The sequence below is a fragment of the Homalodisca vitripennis genome, chromosome 2 (genome assembly GCF_021130785.1).
Source record: "Homalodisca vitripennis isolate AUS2020 chromosome 2, UT_GWSS_2.1, whole genome shotgun sequence".
NCBI lineage: Eukaryota > Metazoa > Arthropoda > Insecta > Hemiptera > Cicadellidae > Homalodisca > Homalodisca vitripennis.
The window spans coordinates 118,274,982-118,293,777 of record NC_060208.1 but is presented as its reverse complement, the minus strand read 5'-3'; the positions used below and the strand labels follow the sequence as shown (position 1 = coordinate 118,293,777).

The 18,796-nt window shown below is 31.9% G+C and overlaps 1 protein-coding gene across 6 annotated transcripts in view; it reads left to right on the top strand.

Annotated features, from left to right (window-relative positions):
* Positions 1-18,796, top strand: part of LOC124354644 (transcriptional repressor p66-beta) — a 52,670-nt gene that overhangs the window by 31,552 nt on the left and 2,322 nt on the right. For 5 of the 6 annotated variants that reach the window (XM_046805263.1, XM_046805262.1, XM_046805265.1 and 2 more), the window contains 3 exons: positions 3,940-4,002; positions 4,088-4,183; positions 12,779-12,986. In XM_046805263.1, coding sequence (XP_046661219.1) covers positions 3,940-4,002; positions 4,088-4,183; positions 12,779-12,986 — 367 coding nt within the window. The remainder of the gene's footprint in view (positions 1-3,939; positions 4,003-4,087; positions 4,184-12,778; positions 12,987-18,796) is intronic. The other variant, XM_046805264.1, reaches the window with a different exon arrangement.

Below are 18,796 nucleotides of genomic sequence, written 5' to 3'. Positions count from 1 at the left end.
ATAATTTAAACTTCTTAAATCAGGACTTGATTAATCCCAAACATTACTATGTTTGTAAGATACATCTTACACCATATAACCTATGAAATGAAAATCTATGACATGCAAGTAATGTGTTGTGGAATCGTCAATGTGTTTATGACACCAGTTAATCCAAGGCTGCCTCTACTAGTGCATTTTATCTTGATTAATCCTACCCCTTGTTGCCTTTACGTTGCCTCCCCCTCCTCTCATACATAACCATCTAATCCATCCAATCTAATGGTTAAAGTTAGTAGACCATTGTTTCCGTTTGGTCTGTGTGCTATCACTTCTTACACGCGGTCCTATTGGTCATCAGATTACATTGTTCAAAACAAAAGAAATTTGAAATTCGTTTTGTTTTGATGCCCACAACTATTTCCAAACCTCAACTGAAGAAATATTATCACCAGTGTACCATACAGGTCAGTTCCTGGTGTTGGTTGGACTATGGTTGATATAAATCAGTTCTCAGACTAACAATTTCCCCACACATGATAGTATGTCAAACAATTCATACCAAATTGTCTAACCAGTCGTTACGTGTATGGGGAGGACCTTACCTCACATCGTGACGTTTCATAGTGCGTGACTGCAATCTAGCAAACAAGTTGTAACCTGAACCACAGCCTTCTTTGTGTGTATTTACATTGCAGCTGTAAGGCGTAGTTAGTTATGAAAGTAAACATGCATTTATGCTGTGATTTGACTCTTGTGTAAGGTATCATCCGAAGACAAAATACAAAATATTTAAAACCCAGTAATTGATTAGGTTAATTATGCCCACATTCTAGCAGCCAACTGTGAAAGTTACTAGTTGATATCTTTACCACAGATTGCAAATTAACTGCACTTTGGTAAATACAATAACAGAGCTCTCTGATGCATTCTTCACATAACAGTAGGCAAAAAGACCCATAGTGCTTATGCGGGACTGTAATTAAAATAGTGGAATTTTTCTATAGTTATTGTGTTAGTGAGTTGATTCAGTTTTGTTTCAAATTAAGTACAGAAATAGTATATTTAAAATATGTAAGGATTAAAATAGCAGCCTCTTATAATAAATGAAAAAATTTAGATTACTAATAAAGTGAATGATATTTGTTATACATTTATTGCTACTTCATTGTGTTGTAGTGATGGTAGTGATCACCACATTTTAAATTCAGTAATAAAAGATTATTTATTAGTTATACTACGATTTACAAACATTAAAGTTATAGCTAGGTCCACATGCAGTTATATTTTTACTATACTTTTCGATTAGCAAAGATTTAACCACTAAAGGGCAGTTGTCTTAAAAAACTACTTTAAAACTGTACAAGCAGTTCCAGTTTACGAATGTACTTGTATTTATTAATATAATATTTGGAAGAACCTTTGTGCTGGTATTATAGACAATGTTTCTTTTTATAAACTTGCTTATTTTCAAATTAAACTGAAAATAAAGTAATGAAGATATGTATTTAATTCTTTTTATATGATAAAATTAAACATTTAAATCTTATTTTGACTTATTTTTTAATATGACATCATACAGATAACGCTCATTGTTGTCACTACACTGAGCTAATCAGAATCTATGTCTTAGGTTAGTTATTTACCTGAAGAAGAGATTGCCTTTTATTTACCTTTACCTTATCAGATTGCAGATCTCGAAACGTAGTGTTACCGATTTTTTGTATCACTGAACCGATGGCAAATGTCTGGAAAAATCCTGTTTCCTTCACAATCCTTCCATCGTAAAAAACAAACTTCAAACAAAGAACGGAATCTCACGTTTCACTTTTTTCAGCATGTTGACCAGCATGGCATGTTGGTGATAGCTTGAAGAATGTTGTTCTTCAGTTGAGCAGAGTCCTGGCACGATCATTATAAACCAGTGATTTGAGATATCAATAATTAATTTTAATTTTTAATATTATTTATAACAAATTTTGATCTGATGTCTGCAAAACAAATGTTTTAAATGGATAACCAAAGAATAGAAATATTGTGATTTTGTAGATTATATTTTACTTCAACTTCATAGATTAATGTCTATATATATTCATGCATCACAGTGCTTGTGTTCGGACAAAAGGTGTGTCAGCAGTAAACAACCACCTATTTTTAAAACCTCTATTGTTATACTGTCTATTTTGTGTATGAAAACCCTTAGATACATCACAAACACTTTTATCTCTAAATCGTCTATGAGAAGATACTATATCTAATGCTAAAATCTCTTTCCTTGAAATTTCAAATGCAGTTGCACACTATTTTGCAGTGAATTAAATAAACAGTAAGTGTAGCAAGTTTAATGAATCACTGAAAGTTAATAGTAACATATTTATGACAGAGACAGAAAACTAGCCCAACTTTGAAACCTTGTTTTATACCCCCAAAAACTAAAGAGAGGTTTCTTTCAAACTGATATTGACATTAAAACAACAAAAAAGCAGCAATACTTACTTCCCCATATACAGTGTTTCCTTAACCTGTTGACGAGTGCAGCAAAACATACCCAAATGAGTGCGCACGGCATTTGCCGTTTGGTCCCGTATGAGGAGGCACGGCATTTTCCGTTGCAGACTAATGACTGTCAATTCGTTCTCACTGACTTACTGTGACGTCTAGCGGAGATTTTTGGAACTTTTCAGTTGTTCCTAATAGTGTCTCTGTACAGCGTTGCTAGTCCTGTATCGTGGTGGCACCTGGTGATAACTTAAAAAACCATTTTACGGAGGCGGGACACAAAACCCGCTACGCCTCCAAGGTCGCCATTTTATAAGGCCACTCCCCCAGAATAACCCAAAGAAGCGAAAACTACTCAGGCAGTGCTATGTGTGCATGCAAACACACTACTCGAACTGGACAAAGAAGAAAAGAAACCAGCTATGAATGTTCAACGTGTGGTCGCCCTTTGTATATATCCTTGTTTTGAGCAGTATCACATATTAGCAAAGTTTTAAAACGAGGATATTGCTTTTAACAATCTACAATGTATTTTTATATACATTTAAACTATAATAAACAAGTTTATTAACATTTAAAAGTTTTTTTTGTTTTACTCCCTAACAGTCTGTCACTGGTCAATGAGTCACTCAGTATGGACCGTCATAGGGGCACGGCAAATGCTGTGCGCACTCGTCAACAGGTTAATAACACCAAACCGCCCCTTCCACCACTTATTCCCACTACCCTATCTTATTAACTACTGTTCTCTTGTCCTAGAATAGTGGATTAACAAAAGCACAAGTACAGAGGGCATACCACCAACTGTATCAGGAACCAATACAAATTATCCCAGCCTGCATGAAAAAACTCCCAAAAAAATTCATTGTCAGTTCCTACCAACCTGGCCTTAACAAAACCGTATCCCTCATCACCTTACTAACTCTGTGTATCCTCAAAGAAATGCTGTAAATTATGTTTAAATGTCTTCAAAGCTATACCTCTCATCACTTCTTTGATAATTCTTAAACCTGAATCCTATGCTTGTCCTTTTCAAGTTACGTGATCCTAACAAGTGCATAGATCTCTCTCCCACTTCCTATGGTTTTCGAAAGCTCAGTATCGGACTTTTTCTATACAATGATTGGGGAACAGTCTATAATCTACCTTGTTCTGTAAAAATCTGCATCTTTATATGCCCTAAAGAAGAAGGATTAGTAACTGTGGAATTTTAGTATTTATTTGTTAATAATTCATGTGCTCCATTTCAGTGAAACTCGCCTGATCTTTTTTATTTGTCTTTCTGTCTGATTTTACAAAATCTGTTTATTAAAATAAAGGTAAAAGCCAATGCAATAAAAACCACAACTCTTGTAGAGCATCACTATAATTATTGAAATTGAGCATTATTGTTCATTTACAATGTAATTATTTTTTATAATTGGTGCAGTCAGTGTATATGAATGTTACGTCTGTTTCAAGCTGACAAGTCTGGTGGACGTCAAGTTGGGAGTTGGCATGCAGCTCTCCCAACTGTCTGAACAGGTCGGTAGTTGTCATTGTGTCTCTCACTGTTCCACTGTTGCTGTTGTTTTCATTGTGTACAATAATATGAAACTTGCACTTTTAGGACCGGCAGAGGATTGATGAGGCACAGACGCCTGCACAGAGACAGGCCGCTGCTAAGCTGGCCTTGCGCAAACAGCTAGAGAAGACTTTGCTGCAGGTAGTAACAAATTCATATATTCAAATTTTCTGGATTTACATCAACCTGTAAGAGAATCAGTCGGATTAACACATTCAAAGTAATCAGAATACAAGTGTCTATTATATGTCAGTTATTCGTAATTAGTTTTTCACGAAAATATTCTTATAATTTAATAAAAGCACTCTTCTAGTTAAAAATAGCCCACATTTTCTTTTATTATATGATCCGTCCATGAGTCACAGCGCATGTTTTAACTCTTGTTCTGAAAATGGTTATATATATACATGGTGTTTATGAACTCGCCGGTAATATTTTGAAAATTTGTTATTCCTGTCAAGACAAACAAAAAATGTAATATAAACATAAATGAGAAAGCATATTAAAGTATACAGTCTGTCTGTATCTGTTCTATAGATTTTCTTTTTTATTCCAGAAACCAGTAAAAATAAATAACTCAAATTTGACAGTTATTGTTCTTTTAGTTTCAAATCAAGATAAAAATTAATATTATTATTGTTGTAAGTTTCAGGTTGGTGGACAATTTAAAGCTTATCTTCTTATAAATAAAAATGAATCGCCAAATGTGTTGGTAAGCGCTAATCTCGAGAACGGCTGGACCAATTTGGTTAATTCTTTTTGTAAAATGTCCATTGAAATCCGAGGAAGGTTTTTATGAAGAAAAAGTCAAGAAAAGTTACCTGGAATATTGTGGAATTTAAGATCATGTGTAATAACCTAATATTGTACAATAGACACAATTAAAAAAATTATTCAAGCGCTAGAAGTTTGTTTTGCTAAAAAAACACAGGGCTTTGGAAAATATTAAGTAAAAGTTTATTTTTCACCATAAAAAGTTCTTTTTTAATTCTTTTTGAAGTTTCAATACTTTAATGATAAAAACCATTTAAAAAACATGCAAAATCATGTGTAATATAACATTAATTACTAAAACGAAATTCAAAACTTAAACATAACCTTGTTCAGGCAATTTTCAAACAAACTCTACAACACTCTCTTCATGGATACTCGGACATATAACCAGCAGAAATGTTTTCTTGAGTGACTGTCATCACTTTTTTTATTAATTTTAATATCTAAAACAACTTAGAAACATTTTAAATTAATAAAAACGTACAATTATATAACATAAAAAACGCTCCACTACTCGTCATGACACCACGATCCAATAATTGAGAAAGTGTTGTATTTTAGTTAGTTGTTTATGTCACCTAACAGCATTCAAAAGTAGAAACAATAGTTGAAAAGGTTAGTTTAGGTCGTGTATTGGCCTTTGGTATGATATCAGCCAGTATGGGTTAAGTTATAGAGATATTACAAATGAAATAGAAATCGTCTCATTCCGAGACTCCGGCGCTCTTCACGCTGGAACGTCTCGTCTTGGAGTGAGAAAGGGTTAGTTTACAGCCCAATACATAAGGAGTTATTTTCCCAATTTACATTCTGTATTAGCTATATATAGGCTTCCTCCAAATGTATGTCATATTTCATAGTTTGTGTAATACAGTAGACAAAAATTGTGATTTTATAACATTTCAGAGAAAATTGTAACTTATTGACCAAGTATTGTAAAATCAATAATTTTGTTACTATCAATACAAAACCACAAATTTTTAGACATATATTTAAATTTTATTGTATTTTATTCTTTTTCATTAAACTTTTGTTTTTCGTATTACAAATGCAAGTATTTTTATTATGGAAAACAATAATTATTATTCTTTTTATTTGTTGAATAAGTTTTGAGCTTTCTTAAAGATAACTTATCGGTCCTAGACCATAAGCAGACAACTTTAAGGGTCTTATTAAATAGCCTTTGCGGGGCGTCACCAACAACTATAAATTTGCTGTCTCAAACATTCCCAAAACTCGAATATAATCATAATTTAATACTTCGTATCATGTGTACTACGTAACATTACAATTAATAATGAAAATTATAGAGTAACTGATATTCAAATATTAAAGTTTTATATTTATTTGAATTCTATAGGTTAAATAAAATTAAAAATAAATGTATTTAAAATGAAATTATTTATCTAGGTTTTAATTAGTGTTGTATAAACTATCAAGTAAATAGAGAGGAAAGTAGCATACAAGGGCATTACTAACCTTTGTGTAGACTGTTGAGAAATTAATCTACGCTTGATAAAAATGAATAATTGAATTTTAAAATAATTCAAATACTTTTATTCACGAATATTATTTTTGTTTTAGCCATAAACATTAATTTAATTAAAATTACAAAACTTGTAAATGAAATGTATTTACATAACAGTCCACAGCAGTAAAAGTGCTAAATGTGTAATATGATTTGGGTTTGTTTGAGCACTTCCAGCCTAAAAAAATCCAGGATATGTCTTATCATAGTAATTGTGATTATATTGAGGACTTATATTAGCAATTTGATTCAATAATGACTGGTGTGTATTTGTATTTATATATATATGTAAATATAATACAATGTTTCATTACTTTTAGATTATTTTGATCAAACTGCAAACATAGACGATCCTTTTAAATCTAAAGATGTCACTTTACACAAAACAAACTATATATAAATATACTTTAAAAGAAAGTAAAATTGATGTAATTACCAAAAAGTTTAACTTAGCACCAACTCCAAAATTTTACCATATAAACGAAGCATTATTTTTCAAATAACAATTACATTGCAGAAGCAGATTAGAAGGTTCACAAATTTCTCGTAAAATTCATACCTCATTCGGATTAGGATTTCCTTTAAATCTATTCATTTCGAACATTTTTGTATCCTTCATTTGTAGACATCCTTGCTATAAACAACAATTTAACAAAATTGCAGCAAAAAGCCATAACTTCTTTGAAAAATAAATAGAATATTGTAATATTTCCTGCTGACAAGGAGGTTGTAGCTGTAATAATGAATGTAAAGGATTATATTGTGGAAGCAGAATGACAATAACAAATCCACCTATAAACTTTGAGATAGAGTTGTAATGAAGAATTTCATTTAAAAATATCTAAGTACATAGAAAAATCATGCTTTACAAGAAAACTTTAGTGACGATTCCATTAAGTTACTAATAACACAATATCCAAAAACACAAAAGTTCTACTTATTACCAAATATCCACAAGGATATTTCATATCCACCAGGCAGACCAATTGTAGCTTCAATATCTTCTTCAACTGAAAGAATTTCTTCATTTGTTGATGGCCATTTAAAATAATTTGTGACAGGTCTGCCTGCCTTCATACATAAAAAATAGTAATATTTTTTGCACATTTTGAAAAATGTATCTATTTCTTCCTAAAAATATTATATTAATAAAAATCATGTTCAATCACTGTACATAAACATTGAATTCCAACAAAGCATTGAGTTCTTGAGTTTATAAAATACTATTTAAACCAATGCCCCAAAAATACACTACATTCGTCAGATTTTCTTATAACTTTAATCAATTTCATTTTAACTATGAATTGCTCTAGATTTTATCACTTTTATCCACAGCAAAAAGGAACAGCAATAGGAACAAGAATGGCTCCTTCTTATTAGTCCGGTAAAATAAGGATGCAACCTCGGAATGAAAGATAATAAGCTAAAAATTTGCATACGTCTTTATTTTGATGGTATAAAACTTACCTCAAAAGTCTCATGTAATCACGTGTACGCGACTAAAGACATTTAAGGTCAAACTTCACGAAAATCAGTTTTTTTGCAAATATCTCATTTCCCTTACACCAAATGACTTTGAAGATGGTTAGAGAAATTGTAGAACGGAAAATTCTCTTCAACTTTTGTCTGAAGTAATTTTATGTACGTTCAACTCTTTTTGAGATACAGCGCAGAGTAAGGGACCGCTTACCTGTATATACGATAATGAGAGGTCAGCCAGTAGAATACAATAAATAAATGAGTTATATTGTTAATTATTTACTTAATATTAGTATTATTACTTAATACTATTGTTATTGTTGTTATTATTATTCAATTTTTATTATTATTTAATATACCATATTTATAGATATTAACTATAAATTATATACCTGTATTCTCTAAATAATACTTATTTTATTTTTACCAAACATACAATATTAAAACAAATATTTCAAATGAATTTTAATTATATATTTATTTATTGATAATAATCAATAATCAATTATTTGGAGGTGGATAAGACTTTGTTTCAACTACAGATGATCGAATATCTTCTCTAATATCGCCGCAGCAGCTTCTACTATTCGTAATCGTTCTTCTTCGGGTGAGCTTTTTTTTATTCTCGTATCAAGTTTTAGATAAAATATTTGACTGTGTGTCACGCAAAGATATAATAGTGAATGACCCAACCTTAGTTGCAATTATTATATCAGTCAAATACTTCTCCCTCAATTTAGAAATGATAGTCTTATCATCCGGTACGTACTCGGTAGGAATATCTTTCAACTCTTTTAATGTAAATTGTGAATCATTATTATTTTCTATATAAAAAATTCTCTTTCATGGCCTGTGTGATGTTATCATCTTTGTGATGCTTTTTATCAGTAGGTATTCGATTTAAAAAATGAGAGTAGCAAATAGCTATCATAGCAAATGATATTTAGCCTCAGCAGCTACCAAGTCATGTTCAAAAAGTATACGATTTTTAACTAATTTTCCTAACAAGTCGCCTCTTTCTTCAGCTTTCGTCAAAACGTTATTTTTAAAATCAAGAGTACTTACTTTACTCATGGTTCGTTTATACTTTTATTTTTTTTCTGCGACTTCATCAGCTACTTGACCACAAAACAAGCAATATGTTTTAAAATCAAATACCTCTTCTTGTTTTTTACGAGGTGAACTTTTTGCAGTTGGAGTTTCACCGTCTTCTGCACGTCGCTTCGATGCATCAATTCAATTTTTACTTATATACACTTTTAAACAATCAACATGCACCTTCACAGAAGTCAAAGTATTTAAATAATTTATATGACCGTCATTTCTGTCAATACTTGCAGTTTTTAATGTTTGTAAGCCATACACAACACTCACAGAAGCACTTTCTGATATTAATGTATTACAAAAAAAACAACATCAGCCATTTCAATTAAAAGATACACTCAAAATCGTACGTCTGTTAATGCTAACATGTTGTTTTCAACTAACGGATAAAATAAACTTTTATCGGTATAGAAATACTAACACAGAGAAATACCCTACCATTCCCATCATCAAGTAAACTATTTCACCACTACTACTCTACTTATACATAGAAATTCTAAACTCATTCGTTACGGTGTGTAGAAAGTAAAAAAAAAAAACCGGTCATATATAACAATGGAGCATCTGCTACAGCTTCGCAAAAACAGCAAACATCGAACAAGAGATTTGTATTTCAAGATATAATATTCATAGTAATATAGTAATATGGACGAAAAGTATTTCTTTTAATATTGTATGTTTGGTAAAAATAAAATAAGTATTATTTAAAGAATATATATAATTTATAATTAATGTCTATAAAAATGGTATATTAAATAATAAATAATAATAAAAATTGAGTCATAATAATAACAATAACAATAGTATTAAGTAATAATAATAATATTAAGTAAATAATTAACAATATAACTCATTTATTTATTGTATTCTACTGGCTGACCTCGCATTATCGTATACAGGTAAGCGGTCCCCTACTCTTTGCGCTGTATCTCAAAAAGGGTTGAACGTACATAAAGTTACTTCAGACAAAAGTTGAAGAGAATTTTCCGTTCTACAATTTCTCTAACCACCTTCAAAGTCATTTAGCGTAAGGAAAAACTAGATATTTGCAAAAAAACTGATTTTCGTGAAGTTTGAGCTTAAATATCTTAAGTCGCGTACACGTGATTATATGAGACTTTTGAGGTAAGTTTTATACCATCAAAATAAAGACGTATGCAAATTTTTAGCTTATTATCTCTCATTCTGAGGTTGCATCCTTATTTTGCCTTTTTTTACTGAGTTATATACTAATCTCGTCATTGGCAAACTTGAACATGATTTTCTAGAAAGCCAAGTATACAAACTCATATTTTGGAAATGTTACACTGGTGATATCTTCATGATATAGTATAGTAATGATAATGTAATGTTTTATAAGCTGTGAATACTTTTTGCAAGTTAATGTGGGTGATATCTGACACACACACATAAATGAAAATCTAAAGTTGAAAACTAAAATTAACGTCAAGAACACTAACACATTTCAGTACTTACATTATGACAGTTGTCATCTGTCCCATATGTAAAAAGCCATTCCAAAGAGTTTAGCAAAAAGAGCCAAAAATGTATGCAGTGAAAAATATCACTTAGAAAAACATATTGATCATTTATTATAAACTTTTTGTAACAGAGGTTATCCTTCCAAACTCCTTAGCAACAAATTGAACATTAAATCACTATAAATTGGAATAAATCAACTAAAATTTGACAGTGATGATCTAAAGTTTGTAATAAAATACCATCCAAAATATTGTTATAAAATTAACAATATTTTTGGAGTAGCATACAATTTATTGGACAGCTCTGCTTCAACTAACACAATTTTCAAACCTCTCCCAAATATAAGATTTACCCAAAATTACATGAACACAATAAGCACTTAATAAGAAAACATAACAGTTGGATTACACCGTTGCAATAAAGCCAGATGTTTATTATGAAACATGTGCTCCAACATTTACACTTGGTTCTACTTAGTTCAACACAACAATTCTTCAGAATATTTGAGAACTTATTTTGTGAATCCCAAAAAATGTATCAAATCCAATGCAAGATATGTCCTAAAGATTACATTGACTACACAATAAATTCTCTAAGAACAAGGATGACAGGACACAGGTGTTAAAAATATAAAGACAAACCATCAGTAGCAGCAAATGCATAATTAAGTCCTAAAGAAATATATTTTGTCAAACCAATAAGAAAAATATCCCAAAATTTAAGTACAGGGCGTTTCAAAAAGGACTTTGAAAATTCATATAAATTTTATTAAACAAGGAACAGACCTGGTTTTGGTGTTATTTTATAGGAAAAAACTTCAAGTTTTTTTACCTTAAACTAAAGATGTTCTATGTGGCTTCCGTTGGTTATTCTGCAGACATCCCATCGGTAGTCGATTTCTTCCCAGACTCGCACTAGCATTTCAGGTGTAACTTGCTCAGCAGCAGCGTAAATTCTTGCTCTAAGTTCAGGTAGAGTGGCCGGCAAAGGAGGGTACGTACACCATATCTTTTATGAAACCCCAGAAGAAAAAGATCTAGTGGTGTCAGGTCTGGGGAACGGGGGGGGGGGCATGCAATTGGCGCATCACGGCCAATCCAATGACCTGGGAAACGGTCATTTAGAAAATCCCGGACGTCAGTCAGATAGTGTGGTGGTGCGCCATCTTGCATAAAGAAAACATTTCGTTCTCGGTCATCCTCATCGATCTGTGGTATTAAAAATTGTTGCAACATATCAAGGTACACTATCCCATTGATGGTTCTCTCGGAAAAAAAGGGGCCGTACACTTTCCTCTTGCTCAACACACAAAAAACGTTCACTTTAGAGCTATCATGAACATGCTGTAATGTTTCTTGTGGATTTTCACTGCCCCAAATCCTACAGTTATGTGTGTTTACCTTGCCACTTAATTGAAAAGTGGACTCGTCAGAAAAGATTATGTTGTCCAAGAAATGTTCATCATCATCATCCACTCGATTTAACATATCCACACAGAAGTTCCTACGGGCAATCTTATCAGTGTCTTAAATTGCTTGTAAAAGCGAATATCGGTATGGTTTCAAGTGCAAACGTTTTCTTAACACATGCCAAACCGTCGTATGTGGTACTTGCAGCTCACGAGATGCACGCCGGGTCGATTTCATTGGGCTATTTACAAAACATTGTCTCACTTGCTCAACAACTTCGTCAGATATGCTTGGACGACCTGAGAATTTTTTATGTTTCACTGAGCACCCTGTTTCTACAAAACAACTATGCCACTCATAAATTGTAGCCCTACTAGGAGGATCTTTAGCGTACTTGGTACGAAAGTTACGCTGAACTGTTGTCGCAGACTTTGATTCTTCAAACCAAAACACACAACTAGCATGCTCCGGTCCAGTGAAGGCAGCCGTGTTTAACGTAACTGTCACTAGCGCTTGTGCGGCGCGGTTAGGCACTAGCGGACTACGCAAGTCAAAACTTGAACAGTTTTCCTTTAAAACAACACCAAAACCAGCTCTGTACTTTGTTTAATAAATTTTATATGAATTTTCAAAGTTGTAAAGTCCTTTTCGAAACGCCTTGTATAAGTAATCTAAGAACAATTTAAGAAATCCATCAGCTTGTCACACAATTTCCTGAAGACAATTTAAACCAAACTATAGATCTTTTTATTACCATCTTCTTATTTCTTATTTTGAAGATCATTTAAATGTGCGTGCGTGCGTGCGTGTGTGTGTGTGTGTGTGTGTGTGTAATTTAAATAAATATTGAATCGCAAAAAGTACTTGCTCCGCCGGTCTCGAACCCGGATCTCTCACTTGCCAGGTGAATGTGTATATATATGTATATATTATATATTCAGCAAAATTCTGTTGTTACAGATTCCACCACCCAAACCCCCACCACCAGAGATGCATTTCATCCCCAACCCTTCCAACACGGAGTTCATCTATCTGCTTGGTTTGGAGTATGTGGTGGACTACATCACTAAGGACAACAAGAGTCCTCCTCCCCCAGAGCCCTTCCGTTGTTCTCAATGCTGCACCAGCTTCACTCCTGTCTGGAAATGGGAGAAGAATATCACCAAAGGTTGGTATCTGATAGTTTACTTCATCTACTGTTGGGGTTGCAGTCTTTTTTCTCCAGAGCTTTCCCATTGCTTCACAGTGTGTACCAGCTTCTTTATATCTATCCAGAAGATGAGAAAATATCTTCAAATATATATATATATATATTTAATAAAGTTAAATTTAAGTACTGAAACACACTCAATATAGATTATTTTTTTAAATTTTAAGTAGCATATTTCAAACTACTTTCAAAGTAACAATTTCCTGTTATACCTAAAAATAAGTTTTAAAATCCCTAAAAATTAAAATCCACCATTCGTTGACATCATCTTTAAACTATCAAGTTACGATTCCATAATGTCTGGGTCATGATTTCATACAAATCAAATTATGAAATTTTAGGGCAACGCTCAGAGATTTCTGGGATAGTACATTTCTATTCCCTCCTAAAATTTCATGTATTTTATCAACAAGGATAGTACCTTTATACCCAGCCACATCTCTTCCTTCTTCTTAGGGGCAGTTTGTCAAGACGACATCTCCCAATGCTAAATCAGCATGCTAATTTTACAATGCCCACTGCTGCAGCCTAAATCAGACCAAAGCTCAGAACTGAAGACAGTAAGCACATATGCCCACAGCCTGAAATACAATGTCCAAAGGAGAAAGATTAAGACAGCAGCATCTTGGGAACTACAGAAGGCTCCCATTATACCCAGGAAGGCATCCTTTCGAAACATTTAACTTTTTATGAATTACTTAAATTCTGAAATATCATAGAACCTAGTACCGATTTTTAATCTTTAAAACAATATAGAACAACCAAGTTGTGCATTTAAAAAAAGGTGAAATTCTGAATGTTTGTGTTTTGAATCTGTTAGAGATAGGTCAAGTGATCTTGGAGAACCTGCTTTTTTACATTTTATATATAGTGTAAATCTATAAATAAGGAATTTTTAATTTAGTACTTTATTTTTGTTTTAATTTTCATAAGTATGTAAATAAAATATTGTTGTGGTTCCGTGATGTTTGCTTGTCTGAGAGATTGTATCCCTAAGGCAGTTTGCATGGTGCAAAATGTAAATGCTCCTGTTTCAAATAAATCTTGATCTAGCCTACTTAGAACAAAGATAATGTTTTGAACTATGCATGAATAAAGCTGATAAGTCAGAAACTAACGGTACCATCCAAAAGGTAATAGTTATTTTATTTTTTATAATATTTTATATAAACTTAACATGAAAATATTAGTTGGCTGCAATTATTTTTGTATTTTGGACAAGTGAATTTATAAAAAGTGAAAATTGTAATTGAATTTGTAATTAATTGTAATTATAATTGAAAATTGTCAGAGAGTTCAACTGTTTAAATCATAGTTTATTATTAATATTTAGCTGTCGTAGTTTGGTCAATATTTTAGATTATGTGAGAGTTTTAACTCATGAGTCACACGCGATTGTTGATACATACTGATACACTATAGTTCTCCATCACATATTGGGCTTAAGAGATATAGTTATTATTATTTGCAATCAAAGTAACACATTAATTATATTTATACTGTCACAAGTTAAATGATGTATAGATCGTCGATATTAGGGTTATGGAAAATTAACTAAGCTCTCTAAATAGGCAACTTTGTTCTATAAAAACTCATTGAAATTCAATTACACAAAACTTTTGTGTGAAATGTAATATTTGTTTATTAAACATGCGTAAATACTTAATTACATTAAGGGAATTACATTAAGAGAGGTCACCATCAACAAACTTAATGTATTCAAAATACATTTCAAAGGTACTTTCAAAGCATATAAAATCAAATCAAAAAAATCTTTATTCATCAGATATATACACTAAGTATACAATTGAATAGTGTCCAAAGACACGCAGTCTGTACATCTTAAAACTACTAATACAAGTACATCTAAATCTACGAGGAGGTGGAAAAGTACTTCTCCAAAGAATACAATGCCTTGTTTATCAAAAAACATTTAACTGTGTTTTTGATTATTCTCAGATTAGTTAAATTTTTTATACTAGTGGGTAGATGTTTAAAAAATTTCAGCCCCATGTATGATGGTTTTTTCTCATAATACGTTAAATTGTGATGAGTTGTTACAATGTATTTTTTATTTCTGGTGTTGTATGGATGAGGTTCAAGATTTAATTCATTACTTATTTGATTATTTTTTGCAATTAGAATCGTGTCAAAAATATATTGGCCATATATTGTTAGAATTTGTAATTCTTTAAATTTCTCCTTTACTGTTTCATTGTAATCTAGTCTCAATATAATTCTAATTGCCCTTTTTTGTAGTTTAAGAATTGTATCTATATTTGTTTTTGTCGTTGCACCAAAGAGACATATTCCAAAAGATAAATGAGAGTGGAAATTTGCAAAATATATATTTCTTAGTGTTTTTTGGTTACAAAAAAACAACATCCTATAAAGAGAAAATATCCCGAGCTTAATTTTGATCATATTTTATCCACATGTTTGTCCCAGCTTAAATGTTGATCTATGGTTAGGCCGAGAAATTTTGTGCTTTTTTTACTCCCAATTTCTTCTGAGTTGTACGTAATTAATGGTTCGGATATCTGTTTGTTGTTGTGTGTTTTAAATCTTACAAAGTTAGTTTTTTGAGCATTTAACATTAAGTTGTGCTGCTTAAAGAAAGTTCCAATATTTTGTAATTCAATGAAACTTATTATCTCAACCTGTTCAACAGTATTGGCTGCTACTTTAAGATTTGAGTCATCTGCATAAAGACACAGATTATTTTGGGGTGCACGTGTGAGTGCGCTCCCTACATCATTTATATAGCATAGGAACAGAAGAGGGCCCAAAATCGATCCCTGAGGGACACCATATCTAATCATTTCAGTTTCTGAAGAAACCTTTAAGACTCTATTTTCATGCGTTCTATGGGTAATTTCTACAAATTGGCATCTATTGTAAATGTACGATTGAAACCACTTAATTGCATTTTTTTGTATTCCTAATGATTGTAATTTAGTTATCAGGTGAGAATGGCTTGTAACAGGTCAAATTACGACATTTGAATATTCGCGGGGAATTGGCAGACTGTGACGTCAGTGAATCACATGTTGTCGGAATTGAGATTTATTTAATTAATAACGGATAAATATATTAAAACTTTATACGGGAACAAATTTAATTAATTAAAATGAATTAAACATAACCAAAATTCGTGTTTTACAAAAGTACTAAATAAAATTACGCAGAAAAGCCAATTGTGGGATAAAATGACTTGCATATTGATGACGTCATAAAGCACATGTTGCTAAAAATTTAAATAAAAAGCTTTGGAAAAATAATAAAAGAAAATAGAAAGACTTAAATTGATTAATTATAGTGAACGTGATAAATTTCGACAATTATAAGAAAAGAATCAAATTATATTTAATCGTGAAGACGCTGATTTGAACGGGAGAGGGGATGAGTATTGTTTTGAGTCGGTATGCGTAGTTTTATACGGAGAATCCTTCTTCTCTTTCTAGACTTGAAGCAAGGAGGTTGTGCTCATGTGGATCCTCCTGGGACAGTAATGATAAAATTAATAGGAAGCTGTATTATGGTGTATTGAAGTTTTAATAAGGGATGGGATGTTATGTTAGATTCTCAAGTTATCAAAGCAGGGTGAATGGAATTATATATGTATGGACAGTGTAATATAAAATAAATTGACGTCAGGGTCATTTGCTTTGACTTTTATTTGAGTATCCCATCTATAAAGAAGTGTGATAGGAACTTTAATGGAGTGATATTGAGTTTTTTTTTTAAAACCATTATTCAATCTATTTAAAAACCTGACATAGATATAGACTTGTTGTTGGTGATATCAACAACACCACAGACATTGAATTTTGATAGTTATTTGGTATCAACTTGGAATAATATGAGTTAGCCAACACGAAGTAATTTACACAACCAATGAGAGGGAGCACATTTTGAATACCGATTGGGAGAAAATTGGGACAACCAACGTGGGTCTGGAACGTGGCAGAGTTTCAAACAAACGAGGGGACCGTAGCAAAAGGACACAGCTAGCTTTGGGCAGATCTTGAGCAAGATGGCGACCAACGCGATCCGCAGCAAAATGGCGCACAACAACGTGGGGCCTCAACAACATTGAATACCGATACGCAGCAGGCTTACACTATCGAATGCCTTAGATAGGTCCATAAATATTCCTGCTGTATATTCACCTTTGTCTACTGATTCGATTGTAGACTCAACAAAAGATACAGCAGCGGTTATTACTGATTTTTGTGGTCTAAAACCGTGCTGAACATTAGTTAGTAATTTAGAATCCTCTAGGTATGTTATTAATTGTTTGTTAACTATTTTCTCATAAATTTTTGAAATTATCGGAAGAAGGGAAATTGGGCGATAGTTTGACACAGTTTCTGGACAGTTTTTCTTATGGATTGGTATGATTTTTGATCTTTTAAGCTGATTTGGGAAAATCCCTGAAACAAATGATGAATTTATTAAGTGGCTTAAAATTTGGATTAAATACTGTTTGGTATTTTTGATCACTTTTATAGGGATTTCATCATATCCGGCAGAGTTTTTGTTCTTTATTGAGTTTATGGTTTTTTCCACCTCCTATGCATCAACAAATTTGAAGTTAAAACCTTTTCTAATACATTGTGCTTGTTCCTTTTCGCTAACTTCCGTATTTTGACAATTAAATTCACCGATCTCCTGAACTACATGTACAAAGTATTTATTAAATACATTAGATACAGTTTTAGGACTATACCAACTTTTATTTCCCTCTTGCAAGGAGATGTTTTTAATTTCATTCTGACTTCAGAGTTAATAAGTGCCCACACTGTTTTTTGTATATTTGTAGATTTTTCTATTTTATTTTCAAAATAATCGGTTTTAGCTTGTGTTAATTTTATTTTATACTCACATTTTCTTTCTTTCAAGTCTTTATTTAAAAGAGCATTTGTCTTTCCGCTAGTTTTTTTAGCCAGTTGTATTAGTTCTTTTTTGTCATTTTTAAGATCTTCTGAAATCCAATTTTGTTTACAAATTTTTTCAGTAATTAAGGTTTTAGGAAAAGAAATATCAAAATAATATTGTAAAGTATTATGAAACTCGTCATATTTTTTTTCAACAGAGGCCATGTAAATGTTCTCCCAAGCTTCATTTTTAGGAGCCTATTAAATTCACTCATGTTTTGGGCTGAAAACTTGCGTATTTCGCGCTTTATAGGTAATTTTTTTTTCGACTTTTATCCTTGGATTGTGAATATGCAGCAATTGTCCGTCATGATCTGAAAGACAGGTTATTACCCCCTCTAAAGTTAGTAAGGAATCATGACAGTTTTTTACTATGAAATTATCAATTGCTGATGCAGAATTTTCTGTTACTCTTGTCGGAAAATTGATAGATACCTCATGTTGTGACTTTTTAATATATTTTTGAATAATTTTAGTTCATGGTCATTTTTTAAAACATTTATGTTAACGTTTCCCCCTATAACTATATGATCAAATTGTTTAAAAAAATAGTCAACTACTATGCTTAACCTATCTAAAAATACTACACAGTCTAACCTAGGCGATCTATATACCCCTATAGCCAACATTTTAAAGGAACCAACTCTATAGCTACAAGCACTAAACTCAAACTGTTTTCCTTCGAGTAATCTGTCTGACAAAGATTTAGGTACTTCCACCCGCTTCCAATTCAAACCCTCCTGGCAGAGCATCATGACTCTTCCTTTAGCAGTGTTCTCTCTACAGTAAAAACTGATAATTTTGTACCCTTGTATATTAAGTCTATTC